General features: G+C 35.2%; 1 protein-coding gene across 2 annotated transcripts in view; it reads left to right on the forward strand.

The window, feature by feature from the left end:
- COL4A2 (collagen type IV alpha 2 chain) overlaps positions 1 to 17,214 on the forward strand; it is a 286,312-nt gene that overhangs the window by 166,245 nt on the left and 102,853 nt on the right. For both annotated transcript variants that reach the window (XM_007501294.3, XM_007501293.3), the window contains exons 7-14: positions 3,392 to 3,508; positions 4,771 to 4,842; positions 6,826 to 6,861; positions 7,091 to 7,153; positions 9,254 to 9,289; positions 12,579 to 12,620; positions 13,279 to 13,377; positions 16,554 to 16,589. In XM_007501294.3, the coding sequence (XP_007501356.2) occupies positions 3,392 to 3,508; positions 4,771 to 4,842; positions 6,826 to 6,861; positions 7,091 to 7,153; positions 9,254 to 9,289; positions 12,579 to 12,620; positions 13,279 to 13,377; positions 16,554 to 16,589 (501 nt within the window). The remainder of the gene's footprint in view (positions 1 to 3,391; positions 3,509 to 4,770; positions 4,843 to 6,825; positions 6,862 to 7,090; positions 7,154 to 9,253; positions 9,290 to 12,578; positions 12,621 to 13,278; positions 13,378 to 16,553; positions 16,590 to 17,214) is intronic.

Raw genomic sequence — 17,214 nt, forward strand, 5'->3', positions numbered from 1 at the left:
TTGGGTTTAAAACTTAATTCTTAGAAATAAAGTTATTTTCCTAAAACTAAATATTCTCAAATAGTAAAAACCATAATTTTAATCAAAAAATCCCTTGGGAAAGGCAAAATGAAATCACTTTTATAAAAGTACATTACAAATCACAAAGCTATATAGATAAGAGATATGTCATCTATTGTATTATTAGGGTTATCAGTCTAAAAAGTCATTCTTGAAATTTTGCATGAAATATAAAGATATCTGAAAAGCATCTATATCTAATAAATCACCCTTAAAATTTGTGCAGTTTTGGTAACCACACATAAAAGGAGAAAAAAGAAAAAAACATGCTTTGTTCATGGGAAAATCTCAAGATGTAATAAAATGTGTTTTTCTAACCTAGTTTACTTTACTTCTTGTACCATAGAAAAATAAACAAAACAGCCTGACTCACAGCCTTCTTCACAGGAATCCCTGAACAGATTTCCCAGGCCTGGTTTCCTGACCAGTGCTCTGACATCAAGGTCTCTGTTTATCACATCCTTCCATCCTCCTCTTATCCTGGCCTTTCTTTAGCTTTAAGACATCTGCTTCATCCTTGCCTATATTCTCAGATTGATTTACTCTCACCCAGATTTTTGTATTACTGTTTTCTCTCTATGTCTTTCTCTCCCTCTTTCTCTCTCCCTCTCTGTCTCTGTTTCTTTCTGCCTTTGTCTTTGTCTCTATCTCTCTCTGCCTCTGTCTGTCTCTCTCTCTTTGTCTCTGTCTGTCTTTCTGTCTGTCTGTCTCTCTGTGTCTCTATTTCTCTGTCTCTGTTTCTTTCTGTCTCTGTCTCTCTCCCTTTCTGTCTCTGTCTTTCTCTGAATCTCCCCTTCATTCATAACCACATCCTTTCTCTTCTTTGCTTATTTCAATGGCTTCCCTCCATGGTAAGATGACTAATTTGTGGGAAGCTAGAAAGATGGTCATGGAGTAGTACAAGAGGAAGGGAACACTGTGATACTTCATCTCTTCAAATCATAATTTCCACATTCAGAGTCAAGTTTCGCAACAGTTGAAAAAAAAAACGAAGTAAAAGACAGAAGTTTATGTCTGTCAAAACATGACACATGCTGATCCCAAGGGGTCACGTGAAAGGTGGACTGTTACAGCTGGGTTAGAATAAACACATCAGTTAAATTATACAAGTATGGACTTGTCAAGTAATAACTTGCCATCAATCAAAATGTTGAAGAATCAACCAAATCTATCTTATCTCATGAGAATTTTTTAAAATGAGGATAAAACAATTATAATACTAAATGACTAAATAACAATCCTCAAAAAAAATTAGGAAAATCTTTTTTCAACTCTTTATATTTCTTAGATTCTTCGAATCAAAGATTTGATAAAGAACTCAGGGCTCCCTTCTATAACATTCCAAACCAGTTGCAGGTCATTCAATCTTTGTATTTGTATGTACTTACATACATAAATTTATATACAATCATTGTAAATGAAGTGAAACAGTGATTAATTTAGTTCTATTATAATATAAACTTCTTAAGGGTAGGAAATGATTAGTTTTAATATTTCTATACTGAGTACCTAACACAGTGAACATAGTAGGCATTTAATGACTGTTCAATTTTATCTCTAAATTTGAATTGAAATATAATCAGAGGGGGCAGGTAGGTGGCTCAGTGGATAGGGAGCCTGACCTAGAGAGAAAAGATCTGGGGTTCAAATCTGGCCTCAGACACATTCTAGTTGCATGTCCCTGGGCAAATCAATTAACTCCTATTGTCTAGTTCTTACCACTCTTCTGTTCTGGAACCAATAAACAGTATTGATTCAAAGACAGAAGTTACAGGGGGAAGGAAGGAAGGAAGGAAGGAAGGAAGGAAGGAAGGAAGGAAGGAAGGAAGGAAGGAAGGAAGGAAGGAAGGAAGGAAGGAAGGAAGGAAGGAAGGAAGGAAGGAAGGAAGGAAGGAAGGAAGGAAGGAAATCAGATTAAAGGCACCTGTGAAAGACAAGAGTAAGCTTTTTCTCTGGTTTAGAGACTCATTTAAAACAAGAAATAACAACTGTGCAAGCCAGAAAGAGTTAACATGAGGTCACCAAGAACTACAAAGTACAAAGGGATAAAAGTGGCCCATGATCCAGTGCCTCTGGGTGTTGGTTGAGATGGCCAGCCTGCTTCAGATACAGTAATCTGATACAAACAATTAAACCTATATGACTTTATTGGCTCCTTTGGATCATAGCCACATGCTATAGTTGGGTAACTAGCAAAAGTAGAGTTTGGGATAATTGTAGCTTTAGGATTTATATACAAGAAGTGATATGCAAAGAAATCCTGGAATCACATCAGAGAAATGTATTTCGAAGAATTAGAGGTGGACCTAAAGTTCAAAAATATTTGGAAGTTTTGTTTAGAGTACAATCTTAAACCAAGGACAAACTGAGATTTCATTTCAAATTACAAAAGCCGAGAAAGAAAAAAAAAGCAAACATCAAATCCAGAGGAAGGCATTCAGAAATGTAATGGATCTTCCGAAATTAAAGTTTCATGGAGAATAAACACCTAAGACAGAATCGTAAACTGTGACAGGCTCCACAAATGTTGCCAGTAGTTTCAAACCAGACTCTAGTCTTTAGAGAGGACTGTAGAGAAGGAACTATTGGCCACATGTCAAGGTTTTAATCTTTTTTTTTTTTTTAACAATTACACCCTTACACACAGAATAACCATCATCAGTAACATTCCTATGGAAAAGATTCGGGAGGTTGTATAATAATAAAAAATCTTTTCCTTTTAAGTATAAAATATAAGAAATTTTGTACTCATGAAAATACAATGGGGTCGAAGCCATACCCCTGTTAGGTATTATGCCGTGATTGTATCCAAGTTGTAGTTGGGGAATTTCTTGTTTAGATTCTGGAAGCCTTAGGAACTCCATGCTGATTATCTTAATCCATCCTGAAGTAGTAAGTACAGCACAGTTATGCTGTGTAGACATGAACAAGAAACCTATCCCAACTGTAAAGAGAGTTGAATGCTAATATTATTCTTATGGAGACATTTTTCCAGTGATTTTTTAAAAGAACAACTCTCCCAATTCCTCCTAATTCTCAAGGGCATTTGGGGAACCCTCAGTACATTTTTTCTCTTCTAAAAGTTTAACCAAAACATAGCTGCACTAATTTGCCCTAAAGACCCTGGCTTGATACTATTTTTATAATGTCTCAGGCATCTGATTACAGCTGTATCTATGCTAAAATAAAGTATTCTTTTCTTCTTTTTTGAACATTGGTTTCCTGTGGATTCAAGCCTGGGACTCCTTGTGAGAATGTTGAAAAACTATGTGGAGGCAGGAAAATGAAAACCAGAAACAGATGGTATTAACACTTTTTTTTCCATTCAAAGGGTCATCCAGGTCAAGGTGGACCCCGAGGAAGACCAGGCAGTGATGGTTGCAATGGAACCACTGGAGACGCTGGTACACAAGGACCTCCAGGTCCTGGGGGTTTACCTGGACTTCCTGTAAGTAGCTACTACAAATTAATAGGCTTCAGTTAATTGTTGTTGTTGGGGAAAGTGGTGGGCTTTGATTAAGTAACATAGATATTACTTGGGGTAGCTATAGTACAGTAGAAAGAGTGATGAATTTGGATTCAGGAGATGCAGGTGCAAATCATGTGTGTGATATTAACTCTCTGTATCAACTGTCAAATTACATGAGCTCTATTGACTATAGTTTCCTCATTTATAAAATGATTGAGGTTGAACTAAGTGATCTTTATAGTTCCTTCTAAGCTATAAGATCCATAACCCAAACTCTGTACATTTCCATGAAACATTATGGATTCATTAGGAGAAGAAATTAGTTACATTATAATTCTTACAAGTATTTTGCTAATGTAGTTATATCATATACGTAGCCAAAGATATTGGGTGCATCAGATTTCCTGGGGAAAAATATGTCCCAAAGTAGTGACCATATTTTTTTAGGTGACTCTCTTTATTATATTTCTTCAAAACTGTTTTATCCTTGTTTCTATTCATTTTGGAGACAATTTAAATTGCTTCCATTTTCCCCTACAGTAGGAATAGAAATAGGGCAGATAGGTGGTGCAGTAGATAGAGTGCCAGATCTGAAGTCAGAAAAAACTCATCTTCCTGAGTTCAAAGCTGACCTCAGACATTTACAAGCTGTGTAACCCTTGGCAAGTCACTTAACCCTGTTTGCCTCTGTTTCTTCATCTGTAAAATGAACTGGAAAAGAAAATGGCTCCAGTAGAGAAAACTCCAAATTAGATTATGAAGAGTCAAACATGTCTGAAAAAGAAATATAAAGGGAATCACTCATATATATCCTCTGACTTTTGTGAACTGAACCTGTTCTCTCATCATGACAGCTACCACCTATTAAGACCCTTCCCTTCAAAATCCAGAGTAGCATAGGTGACTGAGGAGAAGTCAAAACATATACTTGAGATAATATGCTATTAAAGTGGAATACAATTACATATAAATATGATGCTTGGGGTAAAGAATAAACTAAGTAACTCTACCACTAAGTACTCATTCAGTTGTTAATTATAAATTAGGCAGTAGAGTAGCATATGTTCTGTCCTAATTAGATACATATTCCTTCTCTGAGGGTAGCCAGATATTATCTATAGAAGTGGAAATTTAAGAATTAGGCTCCCAAGAAGTTTAATCAAAACATTACTGCCTATTGAAAAAATGTGCATTTTTGGTGGTTGTTGCATATTTTATTTTTTATCTGTTTGCTTATTTAGGGACCACAAGGACCCAAAGGTCAGAAAGGCGAACCTTATGCATTTTCCCAGGCTGATCGAGACAGATACAGGGTAAGTACTCAACCAATATTAGAGGTAGTTAATAATATATTATAACTAATATAATAATAGTTAGATAACTCAGTATTTGTTGTTGAACTTAGATGCCATTAATTTTAATTCATATGAAATAATAGGAAAAGATGGTAGTGTAAGAATCCTAAAGATTGAATAATAAAAAAAATAATTAAAAAAACTTCCATTTGGAATGCACTGCTGTGCTTATATTTGAATGTGAGATATACTCAGAGAATTCCTAGCACCCTAAAGCAAGTAGAGAAGCATCCTTTTTGAAATCAGACTCAGAAGTACACAAAAACTTCATCTTTCATGCCTTTCTGTAATTTCAGACTGAGATTAATAGCATCACTAGTGTCTCAGACTGATGCAAAGCTTTAGACAAAGCCATTCTATTTCCCCAAGTTTCTTGTTTATCTGGCTCCCACCTTCTCACAATGAATACAAATAAAGAGAAAATAAAATGTAATGATTTTGTTCAAAAGATGTTCATGGAAATAACTATTCATATAAGGAACTTATCTGACTTTCTCCAACATCCTTGTTTCCTAGTAGCTTCTCTTAGGTAATGTGAAGCATTGTTTCATTTATTGATTTTCATTCATTGATTCCTATCTGTTAAAATGCTTAATGAGTCATAATAGAAGAAAAATTAAACTTAACCTTACTTCCACAATAGTTCATGCTTCTGTCCCAGTCTCCTTATTCACACTGTCACCATGTTGATATAAACCTTCATTGCCATCTGCCTTGTCAAATGCAGTAGTCCCTTTCCATCTTCCCATTTAGAGCATCTCAGCTCTAAATAATCCTTCACACCATCATGGAACTTATTTACCATGAACATATAATCAATCCTCTCATTTCTCTACTGAAAACCTTTTCTTTGGATTAACAGAGATGGACAGACACAGAGACAGAGACAGAGAAGAGAAAGATACAGAAAGAAATCAGGAAGCCAAGATTAGGGAAAGGTTTTGAGGAGAAAAAGAAATGTTGAATTTGGAATATAGTGACTATAAGGTGGGGGTGGGACGATATCCAAGGGGAAATGTCTTCTGTTTTAAGTGATAGAACCATTTCTGTGATTCTTAATGCATTTGCCCAAAAATCACCACTTTATTCTTTGTTTGCTCATAATGGGCACACTTTATGGAGAATCACTCTCCAATTAATAAATATAGTGATATATTTGGTAATCATGAAGATCTCGAAGCCTTGCTATAATCCTTTATACATAACACATACTGCAATAATCTCTGCCTAGAAAATAATAATGTGGATTTTATTTCTTGTACTTGTATGCCTTCTGTACTGAGAATAATATTTTTTTTAAAAATCAAGCCTTCTTGAGGAAGGAGGGGTGAATTTTTTGAGTTTATTAGTCTCTTGTTGAATAGGAGAGTTTTGAAAGGAAATAAGGCTATGATAATCCCATCAAACAAGAAAGAAAGAAAGAAAGAAAGAAAGAAAGAAAGAAAGAAAGAAAGAAAGAAAGAAAGAAAGAAAGGGAGGAAGGGAGGAAGGGAGGGAGGGAGGAAAAAAGAAAGAAAAGAATATTGATGAATCATTTAAAAATATAAATAATAGAGGAAAAGAAAATGCAGAATGGAATCCAGACAAGCAAAGCAATGTTGGAATGTTAAATTTGAAATATATATTTTTAAAACTGTATATAATGGAGATTCAAAATTTCATATGTGGTTCTCTTTTTATTCTGTTCTTTGAATGTAGAAATGTATGTGTTTGTTCATGCCTATCAAGTTCATAGTAAAAGAGAGTTTTTTTAAAAAAATAAGTAATCCTCTCCATGAATGCTTGTACTTAATTGCAAAGTTGAGTTAAAAGCTAAATTAAATTGCAATATATGGAATCTATTCTATCTCAAAAACTTTAATGTTAAAATCAACACAAAATAATCCTTTCTAAAATGATCAATACTCTCAATCTTATTTGTATGTGTTTTATCTTCATTAGGGTGATCAAGGTGAACCTGGTTTTATCGGTTTACAAGTAAGTTTCTTTTTAAAAAAAATATTACTTTGGCCACTTTGATTAACTATAGCACCCAAAATAATATCCTTCCTCTTAAAAATATTATTTTGTGATACATGTATAACCCAGTGGAACTGCTTGTCAGCTCTGGGAGGGGGAATTACAGGGGAGGGATCATGAATCATGTAACCAGGGAAAAAATATTCTAAATAAAGAAATAAAATAAAATATTCTTTTGTTTACATAGGGACCTCCAGGTCATCCTGGTCTTCCAGGAAAAATGGGTCCTGCCGGAGCCCCTGGGCGACCAGTAAGTCAATTTAACATATCAATTCAGTTCTCTCCTTTGCTCCCATTTATAGAGGTTTCTACCTATAAAGCAATCCACATTTTATCACCAAACATTGTAGAAAACAGCAAGGCCAAAAATAAATAAAACAAACAAAAAACCAAATCTTTTCCTTTTGATCAAAGTAAATTTTGAGCAAGAGTTGAAATTGTTGCCAGGTCATTGAAGGGAAGACAAATTTTGTTTAGGTGGTAGGCGAATACTTTGACAGATAAGCAAAAAACAATACCTGTCTAGCACTACTTAACTGTTGGGTACTGTGCTTCAAGCACGAACCTAGTATCTTTGGATAAAGAAAGCTGAAGTTTGCTCTTGGATTGAAGCAACCCTGCATGCCTGACAATAAAGGATAAGCAATTTAGCATCATGCTTTGCTCAGGGCCATTGTGGAGAACGGAGATTAGCTATTATTTGGTAGAGTGGTTGTCCAGTATAATGTCCCATCCTGCCAATATAATAAATAGGTAGGGTGAGATGATGGGGCATGTTGCCAAAGTCATGCAAGGGAGAGGATTAGGGACAAGAAAACCATTTGTGTCTATAGACAAGGCACCATTCTCCACTTAATCTCTAATATCACACACTTGATTTTAAGAGATAAACTGACTAGAAACCAATCTTAAATGTTTGGAGAACTGGTTGTTTTCTGAATCTCACACCTTCCAAGGGGCTGAATAAGAGAAACTAGGCTTAAACTACAAGAGACTTAAACTAAACCAGATAGAGAAGCATTATTAAATACTGAATCAAAATATGAAGATGAGTTATAACATCTACTCTCCTGGAAATCTTGAAGGTGTTTATCAACACATATATCTGGGAAGAGTTCAATTCTGTCCTTTTGTGAGTTACAAGGCTGGTCCAGGTTATGTCATGAAGTTCTTTCCAGTCTTATGTGTACCTGACAATAAGAGGGTGAAGGACTTTGTTTTCTTAAGTAGTTGTCCTGTCACTGTGATCATCTAATATGCACGTCTGCCACTAGCCAGGAAATTAAGTAGCTGTTCTTAATGGAACTTAGCCAAGAATATTAGGAATATCATATTCTGGTGATGTTAAGATATACCTAACACTCTGAGCACATAATTTGGTACACACACACACACACACACACACACACACACACACACACACACACACACACACACGGAATAGCTCAGGGCAATGTTTGAAGGTGAATGTTAATGCCCTTGTGTTTCACAAAGGAGAAGCTTACAGGTGAGTCACAGTAACCTGAGGCAGCATATTTCAGATGGCTGTTTTTTATATATAGTTTTTTAGCTATTTTAATAGGAAGCTTTGGGAGTTTGGATTAAAGTTTTGAATTTCCTTTTTAAAAGCCAACATCCTCTGCTTCCTTATGTTCTGGTGTATTTAAATGCTGCCTCTTAAACAATGAGTTAGTTTCCACCAGGATGCTTTACTAAATGACATGTGGCGCTCTTGATTGATGAGTAGACTATCCCACTGAATTATGGTCAGGAATACCGGATGTTGAGAGGAATTACAAGGAATATTAAAGAATACAATTCCTGTTCTAGAGGTGCCCTCCATCAAATACTGGGGGTGGAACAAGCAAATGGAGTCAGTGGATGAACTCAGAAAGATTAACAAATGAATAAAAACAAAACTGAAAACAGCTATTTAGGGCTAAAGAAGAGGTCTGCATCATTTAGATCAGCAGTTCTCAACCTCTCAGTTTGTAGCAATGAGAATACATAATGCATATCAGGTATTTACGTTCTGAATCATAACTGTAGCAAAATGACAGTTTTGAAGTAGCCACCAATATCATTTTTTGGTTTGGGGTCACCGCAACATGAGGAACTGTATTGTGGGGTCACGGCATTAGAAAGGTTGAGAACCACTGGTTTAGATGATCCCACTCATTTCTTCTCCACAGTCCTGTGCCCATACCTAAAGCAAATGTGTAGTAAACCACTGTGGATGCTACAGTATATTTTAAGATATAGTGAATTATTGAATTATCATATTTCAATAAAATTTGTCAGCCTTTTCTATAGAGAATTTAATTAACAAATTATCTTTGTATTTCTGTAGGGACCTCCTGGGCCTCCAGGACCAAAAGGACAACCAGTAAGTTTTCCTCTCCTCTTCTCTGCTCCCTTCTCCTCCTCTCCCTTCCCTTTCTCCTTTCTTTTTCTCCCCCATTCTCCTCTTCCTTCTTCCTCTCTCTGTGTCTCTGTCTCTGAGTCTCTGTCTCTCTCTTTCTCTCTTTCATTAAAAAATCTTATTTGGAAGCTAGGTGGTACAGAATTCTGGACCTAGAGTTAAATACAACTGAGCTGAAATCCGTCCTCATACACTTACTAATTGCATGATCCTGGACAAGATATTTAATCTCTATCTGTCTCCATTTCCTCAACTATAAAATGAGGATAATGACCACCTATCTCACAGGTTTTTGTAAGAGATCAAGATTTTTGCAAGATTATCAAATGAGATAATATTTGAAATCATATAATACAGTGACTGGCATGTGGTAGGTCCAATAAAACTGCTTGCTCTCCTTTCCTTCTCATGAGTTTTGTTTTTTTAAATCATATAACAAACTTTCTATCTGCTTGGCCTTGGGCAATTCACTTAACCTCAATTGCCTAACCCTTATGGCTCCTCTGCCTTAGCACCTTTTTCTTAGTACCTATTTTCAAATAGAAAGGTATGGAGTTTTTTAAATTTGTAAATCATGGAGCTATTCTGTTGATATGTTTTTGTTAGTTGGTAGATGCTTGGTTTTTTATTTTTAAAGCCTCAGGTTAGTCTAGAAAAGCATATTACAACTGATAAGAACAATATGAGGTATAGAAAATATTTTATACATACCCATTAGTGGTCATTTGAACAAACAGAAATTTTTCTTTGAAGGACCCTTGAAATTCTTATTTTCTGAACATAAACATGGTGCTACTATGGTTGTTACATCATGAGCTGGGGCCTCAAGCTTTGTGTCACTGGTTTAGTTGATGTTTCAGAGGGCAAAAGTCACTTCAAGAATCTCTCTAAAAAGAAGTGGTTGGACCTCTGAAATCACATCCACCTCGAACACTCTAAAACATGATCATGAAGCCAATGTCAAGATGGGACATTGGGTAGGAAACTTGGTGGATATGCTCTGACTTAAACATAACTGTGGAATGATGAGCAGAGCATTGGACTTGGAGTCAGGAAAACCTAGTTTAACACCCACCAGCTCTGTGACACTGGCAAGTCTCTAAGGGAGCTGGATCTATGACCTCTGTGGTCCCTTCCTGAACTAAATCTTCCATTCTGTGATCAGTTGAATAGATGATCCAAAACAAAAAGAATGTGCTCCATTAGTGACTGTATTAGCTAAGGTTCCAGAGAAGTCAGACATATTGTGTTATAGCTGCAAAACATGTAAATGGCTTTATGACATACATCCAAACATCTGCCGCGTGTAGAATCTCTTCAAGACTTGAATCTCTAAATATACCAAGTTTTCTCTATAGAACTTCCCACTGATCCAGTCAACTTATGACTGACACTGCCTTCAAGTGAATTAAACAAGAGCTTGCTAGAACTCGCCTTCCTTGGTTGTTAAACTGATCCCCATGGGGCCACAGGCATAAGCAGGATGGGAAAGTACCAGAGCCAAGAGGAGCGGATGTAGGGCAGGCCAACCTTGGCCAACAAAGTGACATCCAAGCCCCCAAACATAACCCCAGAGCTTCAGATCTCCCTTTGCTTCTTCAAATACAAACAGCTCTCCTCACCTCCTGACACTGTCATTTCCTGGTTGCTCCTAGAACCAGATGAAGCAAGAAGGGAGGAAAAGAAGGATAGAGGGAGGGAGAGTAAGAGAAAGGAAACAGAAGATGCAAAGATCTGAAATTCATCCAGTTCCAAGCTAGGCTGGTTTCATTTCTCTACTTTGATCTCAGCTTCCTACCTGGTGGGAAATACAGTGAAAGCAAAAATTAATGAAATGATTAGTTTTTGTCTACATAACTCAAATGACCGTGGGAGAAATAATATATTGGAAAGAAATATCAAATGGAATCTTGTGGGATGCATGTGAATATAGAAGAGAGGAAAAGAGAAATGAAAAAAAAGATTAGAGATGGGGAGAAATAGTTTTTCCATTTTGTGCACAGAATTGTGATTTCTCCTTTTTTTTTTCTTTTTCCCCCATCTCTGGGTTTCACATGAGAAAAAGAGAGAGAGAGAGAGAGAGAGAGAGAGAATGATAGCTGGATATATACACATACATATTTATGAAAATTTGTTATATATGAGTAATACAATGAATAGCAATATAAGAACTTTGATAGAATTCTCTCCTTGTATTAGTATTGAGTAGCTGGCCTATGGAGTGTAGTTTGGGTCTTAAAGTTTAAGAAGAATATGAAAAAGTTGGAGAAAACTCATGCATATTAAAGAAGAAAGATATTTTTAAAGGGGAGAAATGAGAACATAGGCCCTGTGAGAAATTAGGGAAAGAGAAGACTGGCTAACAGGAGAACAAGTAATAAATGGCCATCAGATATATGAAGACTCATCATGTAAATAGTACAAGCTGTTCTCTAACTCCCTAGAAGAATACAAAATAGGTTTACATTGTGGGAAAAGCAAATTTAGAGAATAAAAGGATTTTTCTTACACTCTAACTTCTCAAAGAAAGTTAGAGAATCTTCTGAAAAATCACCAGTGAAAAGATAAATATTCATCTGACCTGAATGGTAGCAGTCATCCTTGTGGTATGAAATAGTCAACCATTTATTTAAGATACTATTTTTCTAAACCTCTTAATTTTAGTCCTTCACATATAATCTCAAGTATGATAGAAGGAATTTAGAACACAGTTTATCTATAGTAGCTCTTTGTTCCTGAACAAGTTGTGTATAATAATTTGGGCTCAAACTTGAATACTGTATATATGATTATTTGTGGAAATAGTTAGAAACTCTTTTCTGGCTGTTGGCTTCATTGAAATGAAGCCAAAATCTTCTATAACCTCAGTTTTCTCTCTAATAATGCTAATAATGTTTCAGAGAACTAGAGCTTTAGTGAATGCTCTTTGTATTTCACTATGAAGACTTTTCTTTGTTCAATGTTGTTGTTCAATTGTTTCCAATTTGTCCAGCTCTTTGTGATCCCATTTGGGATTTTCTTGGCAAAGATCCTGGAGTGGATTACCATTTCCTTCTCCAGTTCATCTGACAGATGAGGAAACTGAGGCAAACAGGATTAAGTGACTTGCCTAGGGTCACATAGCTAGAAAATGTCTGAGACTAGATTTGAACCCAGGACTTTTGGCTCCAGGTCTAGTACTCTATCCACTGTGCCATCCAGTTGCCCATTTGTTCAATATTACCTACCTACTAAAAATTATTTCTCTTTTCAGGGCAACAGAGGCCTTGGCTTTTATGGAGAAAAGGGTGAAAAGGTAAAGAAAAGATGTCAAACAAAAGCACTAATAGCAAGTAAATTATTTATGTTGAACACTTAGAAAACAATTCTTTTCATAATTAACTTGTTATGTCTTTGTCACATAATGATGAAAATAATGCACATTTGAATTATTTTGCCTGAAATGAGGAGCCCTGTTCTTCACTGTGACAGTGCAGAAGCACATGGGATAGGTTTGTTCCAGTAACTGATATTCATTAAAAACAAACAAACAAACAAAAAAGGACTGAATGAAAAACTTAATCAAAGTCTGGTTCATTCATAACACTGAGAATTAGACTTAATCGATGACTAATAGACCTCTGAAGTAAGTCATTCTCCTTACTGTGAAGGATTTGTAGAAGAATGTGAGACATTGAAATAGATAATCAAAGAACTCAAAATCTCGCCCTAAGAAAGCCATTAGCAATAAAAGGAACATATTCTATAGTAGGTCTTGGGGAAAGAAAACATTATATTACCTTTAATGCCGAGTATATCAGGACAATTAACCATAAATTTATGATCATAATAATTCAACTCTAATATACAAGCCACCCCTAAAGCTCATCAGAAACACTCTTCTTTACAAGCAAACAACTTCCTTGAAAAACTAGTGCTTCCACTGCTAATTGTTGTTTATCACTGTCCAATAGGGTGACATCGGACGAGCAGGACCCACTGGACTTCCATCAGATGGTGACCGTGCTACTTCCATTACTGATAATGTGGTGGATCAACCAGACCAATATAAGGTAATGGTGCTGCACTGAAATTCACTGAAGAATTTGAAATAAGTAACTTTGTAAAAGTGTAACCTTTTATGAGCTTGAGAAAGGAAAAAGTGGTCAATAAAAGAATTCAACAATTTAGGAAATATTCTTTCCCTTACAGAAACCCTAGGTGCTATTAAGAAGGCACCAAATAGCATACCATTCAACTACTGTGATGTTATCAAGCCTTACTGCCACTCTAATATAGTATAGAAATTGTGTCAAGTTCAAAGCAATGTGACAGGTCAAAACCCTAAGAATTCTTTCTTATGTACTTAAAATTCTCCTGGTGGCATATGAATACAATATAAATTTGGGGCTTAATTTATAGGAACTGAAACATATTTAGCTTTTGTTATAATGGAAAACTAAATTCTGTAAAATTATTTAGTCATTTCAGTCCTGACCAACTCTTTGTGACCCCACTTGGGATTTTCTTGGCAAAGATACTGCAATGGTTTACCACTTCCTTCTCTGGCTCATTATACAGTTGAGGAAACTGAAGAAAACAGGGTTAATTGAATTGCTCTGGGTCACATAGCTAGGAAATGTCTGAGACTTGATTTGAACTCAAGTCTTTCTAACCAACTTTCCCTCACTGTGTTTTCTCAGCATTGTCAATGGAACAACATTTTTTTCATTGTGTCAGTTAAATTGACTTCACTCAATCTCTACAGTTCTTTTTCTTTAACTTTCACCTTCTGTCTTAGAATCAATACTAAATATTGATCCCAAGGCAAAAGAACAGGGTCACACATCTAGGAAGTGTCTGGGACCAGAGTTGACCCCAGGACCTCCCATCTCCAGGCCTGGCTCTTTATCCACTGAGCCACCTAGTTGTCTCCTCTGCAATTCTTAATAACAATTTATAGTCTTTTTTTCCCCTCAGGAGAGAGAGCAAAAGAAAGAGGGGAAGGAGACAGAGAGATAGGAGGGGAATGAAAGAGAATTTGGAAAGGGAGAGGATGAATAGAGAAGAAGGCTGGATGGGGAGGAGGAGAAAAGCAAATCATCTTCTTTAAAAGATACTTTAAGGAATCTGAAATAAGAGAAACATTTCCAAGTCAAGCCTTTTATATAGCATACAGATATATAGTAAAAATACAAAGATTTTCATTAAATTATTTCTATTATTCAGATTCAGGATTGATTAAATTATAGTTGGAATTAGGAAACTTTTTTATTCTTAACATTTTGAGAAGTATCATGAATATTGGATATAACCACTAGACTCTTGGTCTGCCTACAGATATAAAATGATAATTCTTAAAATTAACTGCATAGAAATACCACTACTAGGTCTATATCCCAAAGAGATTTTTTAAAATGGGAAAAGATCTCCTTGTACAAAAAACTAAAGCTGCTTTTTTATGGTAGCATAGAATTAGAAATTAAGGGGATGTCCATCAATTGGGGAATGACTGAACAAAGTGTAGTGTATATGATGGGGATGGAATACCTTCACAATAGTGCTATAAGAAATGATAAACAGGATGATTTTAGAAAAAATCTGGAAAGACCTTCATGAACTGATGCAGAGTGATATAAGAAGTACCAGGAGAACATTGTACAGTGTCAGCAATATGATACAATAATCTACTGTGAAAGACTTAGCTACTCTCATAATACAATGATCCAGGACAATTCTGAGGGACGTAGGACAAAGAATGTTTTCCACCTCCAGAGAAAGAACTGTTGAAGTCAAAAGGCAAATAAAAGCATATAATAATCTTTCACTTGTTTATTTGGGTCTGTGTTTGGGGGTTTGGATTTTATAAGATTATTCATTTACAAAAATGAGTATTATGGAAATAATTTTGTATGCTAATATGTGTATAACCCAGAAAAAAATAAATAAAACTACTTGCATAGAGAAGATGTGAAAGGTAACAATAGCACTTGGGAAACTCTTCAGTTATCATTAAGTAAAAATATTTCACTAAGGATTACATGCCTGGCCAAATTCAATGTGCTTCAATAAAGCTGATAGGAACAACATGTAAATGTCAAATTTTTATGTTTTTAAAAAACTCTACATTTTCATCATCCAAATTCTACCTAAGATAGACCCCAGATAAGTCATTAACGTTTCTGCAAATCATTTCGCTTCTCTGAGCCTAAGTCTCTACATTTTTTAAATGAGAATAATATTAATGCCTAACTCACAGAATTATTGTGAGGAACACTTAGATATCATTTGTAAAGTACTTCACAAATCTTAAAAATGCAATATAAATAGTTATTATAATTGTTATTAATACAACATTATTATTCATATTATATCTATTATTACTTTTCCAAAGGCCAGGGAATCTTCATATAAGAAAGTAATAATCTTCAAATTTATTTATTATCCTCACCAAGGGAGAACAAAGAAAATGATCATTTCAAACAGAAGCTAATCTCAGTGTGCTTATATTCAGGGTAGTAATGAATTCTTTATGTCTCAGCAGCAGATTAACCTTCACAATTATGTTTTATTTAAGATAAAGCTAAACTTAGTTGATTTCTCCTGAGTGCCCATGGCTACCATGGTGATTCAAATATGTACCCAGAAGGGTTTAAGAGGACTAGTATTAAGATTTTGCCACAGATGATTTTTACATAGCCCATCAAATAGTTTTGGATGTATAAGATACATTATAAAGATACCAAAAAAATGCAATTTTACTAACATAAAATCATGGAACCTATCATTCATGAATTTGCAAGTCCTAAAAATCATCTTTTGACATTAATTTTAACATGTTTAAAATCATTTTTCAGTCACGTCCAATTCTTTGTCACTCCATTTGGGGTTTTCTTGGTGAAAATACTAGAGTGGTTTGCTATTTCCTTCTCGAGCTCATTTAATAGATAGGGAAACTGAGGTAAACAGGATTAAGTGATTTGCTTAGTATCACATAGCTGGTAAGAGTGTGAGGCTGGATATGAACTCAAGTCTTCCTGACTCCAGGCTCAGCACTCTATCCACTGCATGACCTATCTGTCTATGTTAAAATTAAAGACTTTCTCCTCAAAAATTCTAGCGACAATAATCTCCCTAAAATTGTCATTTTTTTAGGTACATTTCATTTCATACAATAAAATCAGGTGTATTTTAAAATATTTGTCTTGTTAGTTTATTAACTATATTTTACTTTTTATGTTCTTTATAGGGTGAAAAAGGAAACTGGGGGGAGCCAGGCTGGAAAGTAAGTCAGCTCTAAAATATCTTTACATATGACATATTATTTTAAAATTCTGTTATTTGGGTTTTTCTTAATTTAAATATTGAAATATCTAGAAGTTCTGATCACAAACTAATCATTTCACCTTTGATTCTCATCCATTTTTACTTGTTTTCAATTTTTCTAAGTAATAGATTTGAAAAGAATTTCAGATATGAATCTGCATATCAAATATTAGCTAACCAACAATTCTATCATTTGCAAAACATTCCCAGATGCTTCACCACATGTACAGGCAAAGGGGTTCCAGTTCTCACAGTTGGATTGGCAATTGATCAACGAGCCCTAAGGCAATGTGGCTTTAACTCCATGATGCTTTTAATGAATTAATTCAACCTGAACTTATTAAGTATGTACCATGTGTCAGGGTCTATTCTAGGCACTAGGGTTACAAAACTTGCCTTCAAGGAGCTTATGTTCTACTGGAAAGTTTTCTGACCCCTGGGATCATTTCTTCCCAGGTGATATTTCAAGACAATTTCTAATCAGAACATAAATTATGTCATCATTCTATAGGGAAATTATAGCAAAGCCAGTCAACAAGTATTTATGTAGCTCATATCATTTTCCAGGCTCTGGAAATACAAAT

Source organism: Monodelphis domestica, chromosome 8 (genome assembly GCF_027887165.1).
Source record: "Monodelphis domestica isolate mMonDom1 chromosome 8, mMonDom1.pri, whole genome shotgun sequence".
In the NCBI taxonomy this organism is placed as follows: Eukaryota; Metazoa; Chordata; class Mammalia; order Didelphimorphia; family Didelphidae; genus Monodelphis; species Monodelphis domestica.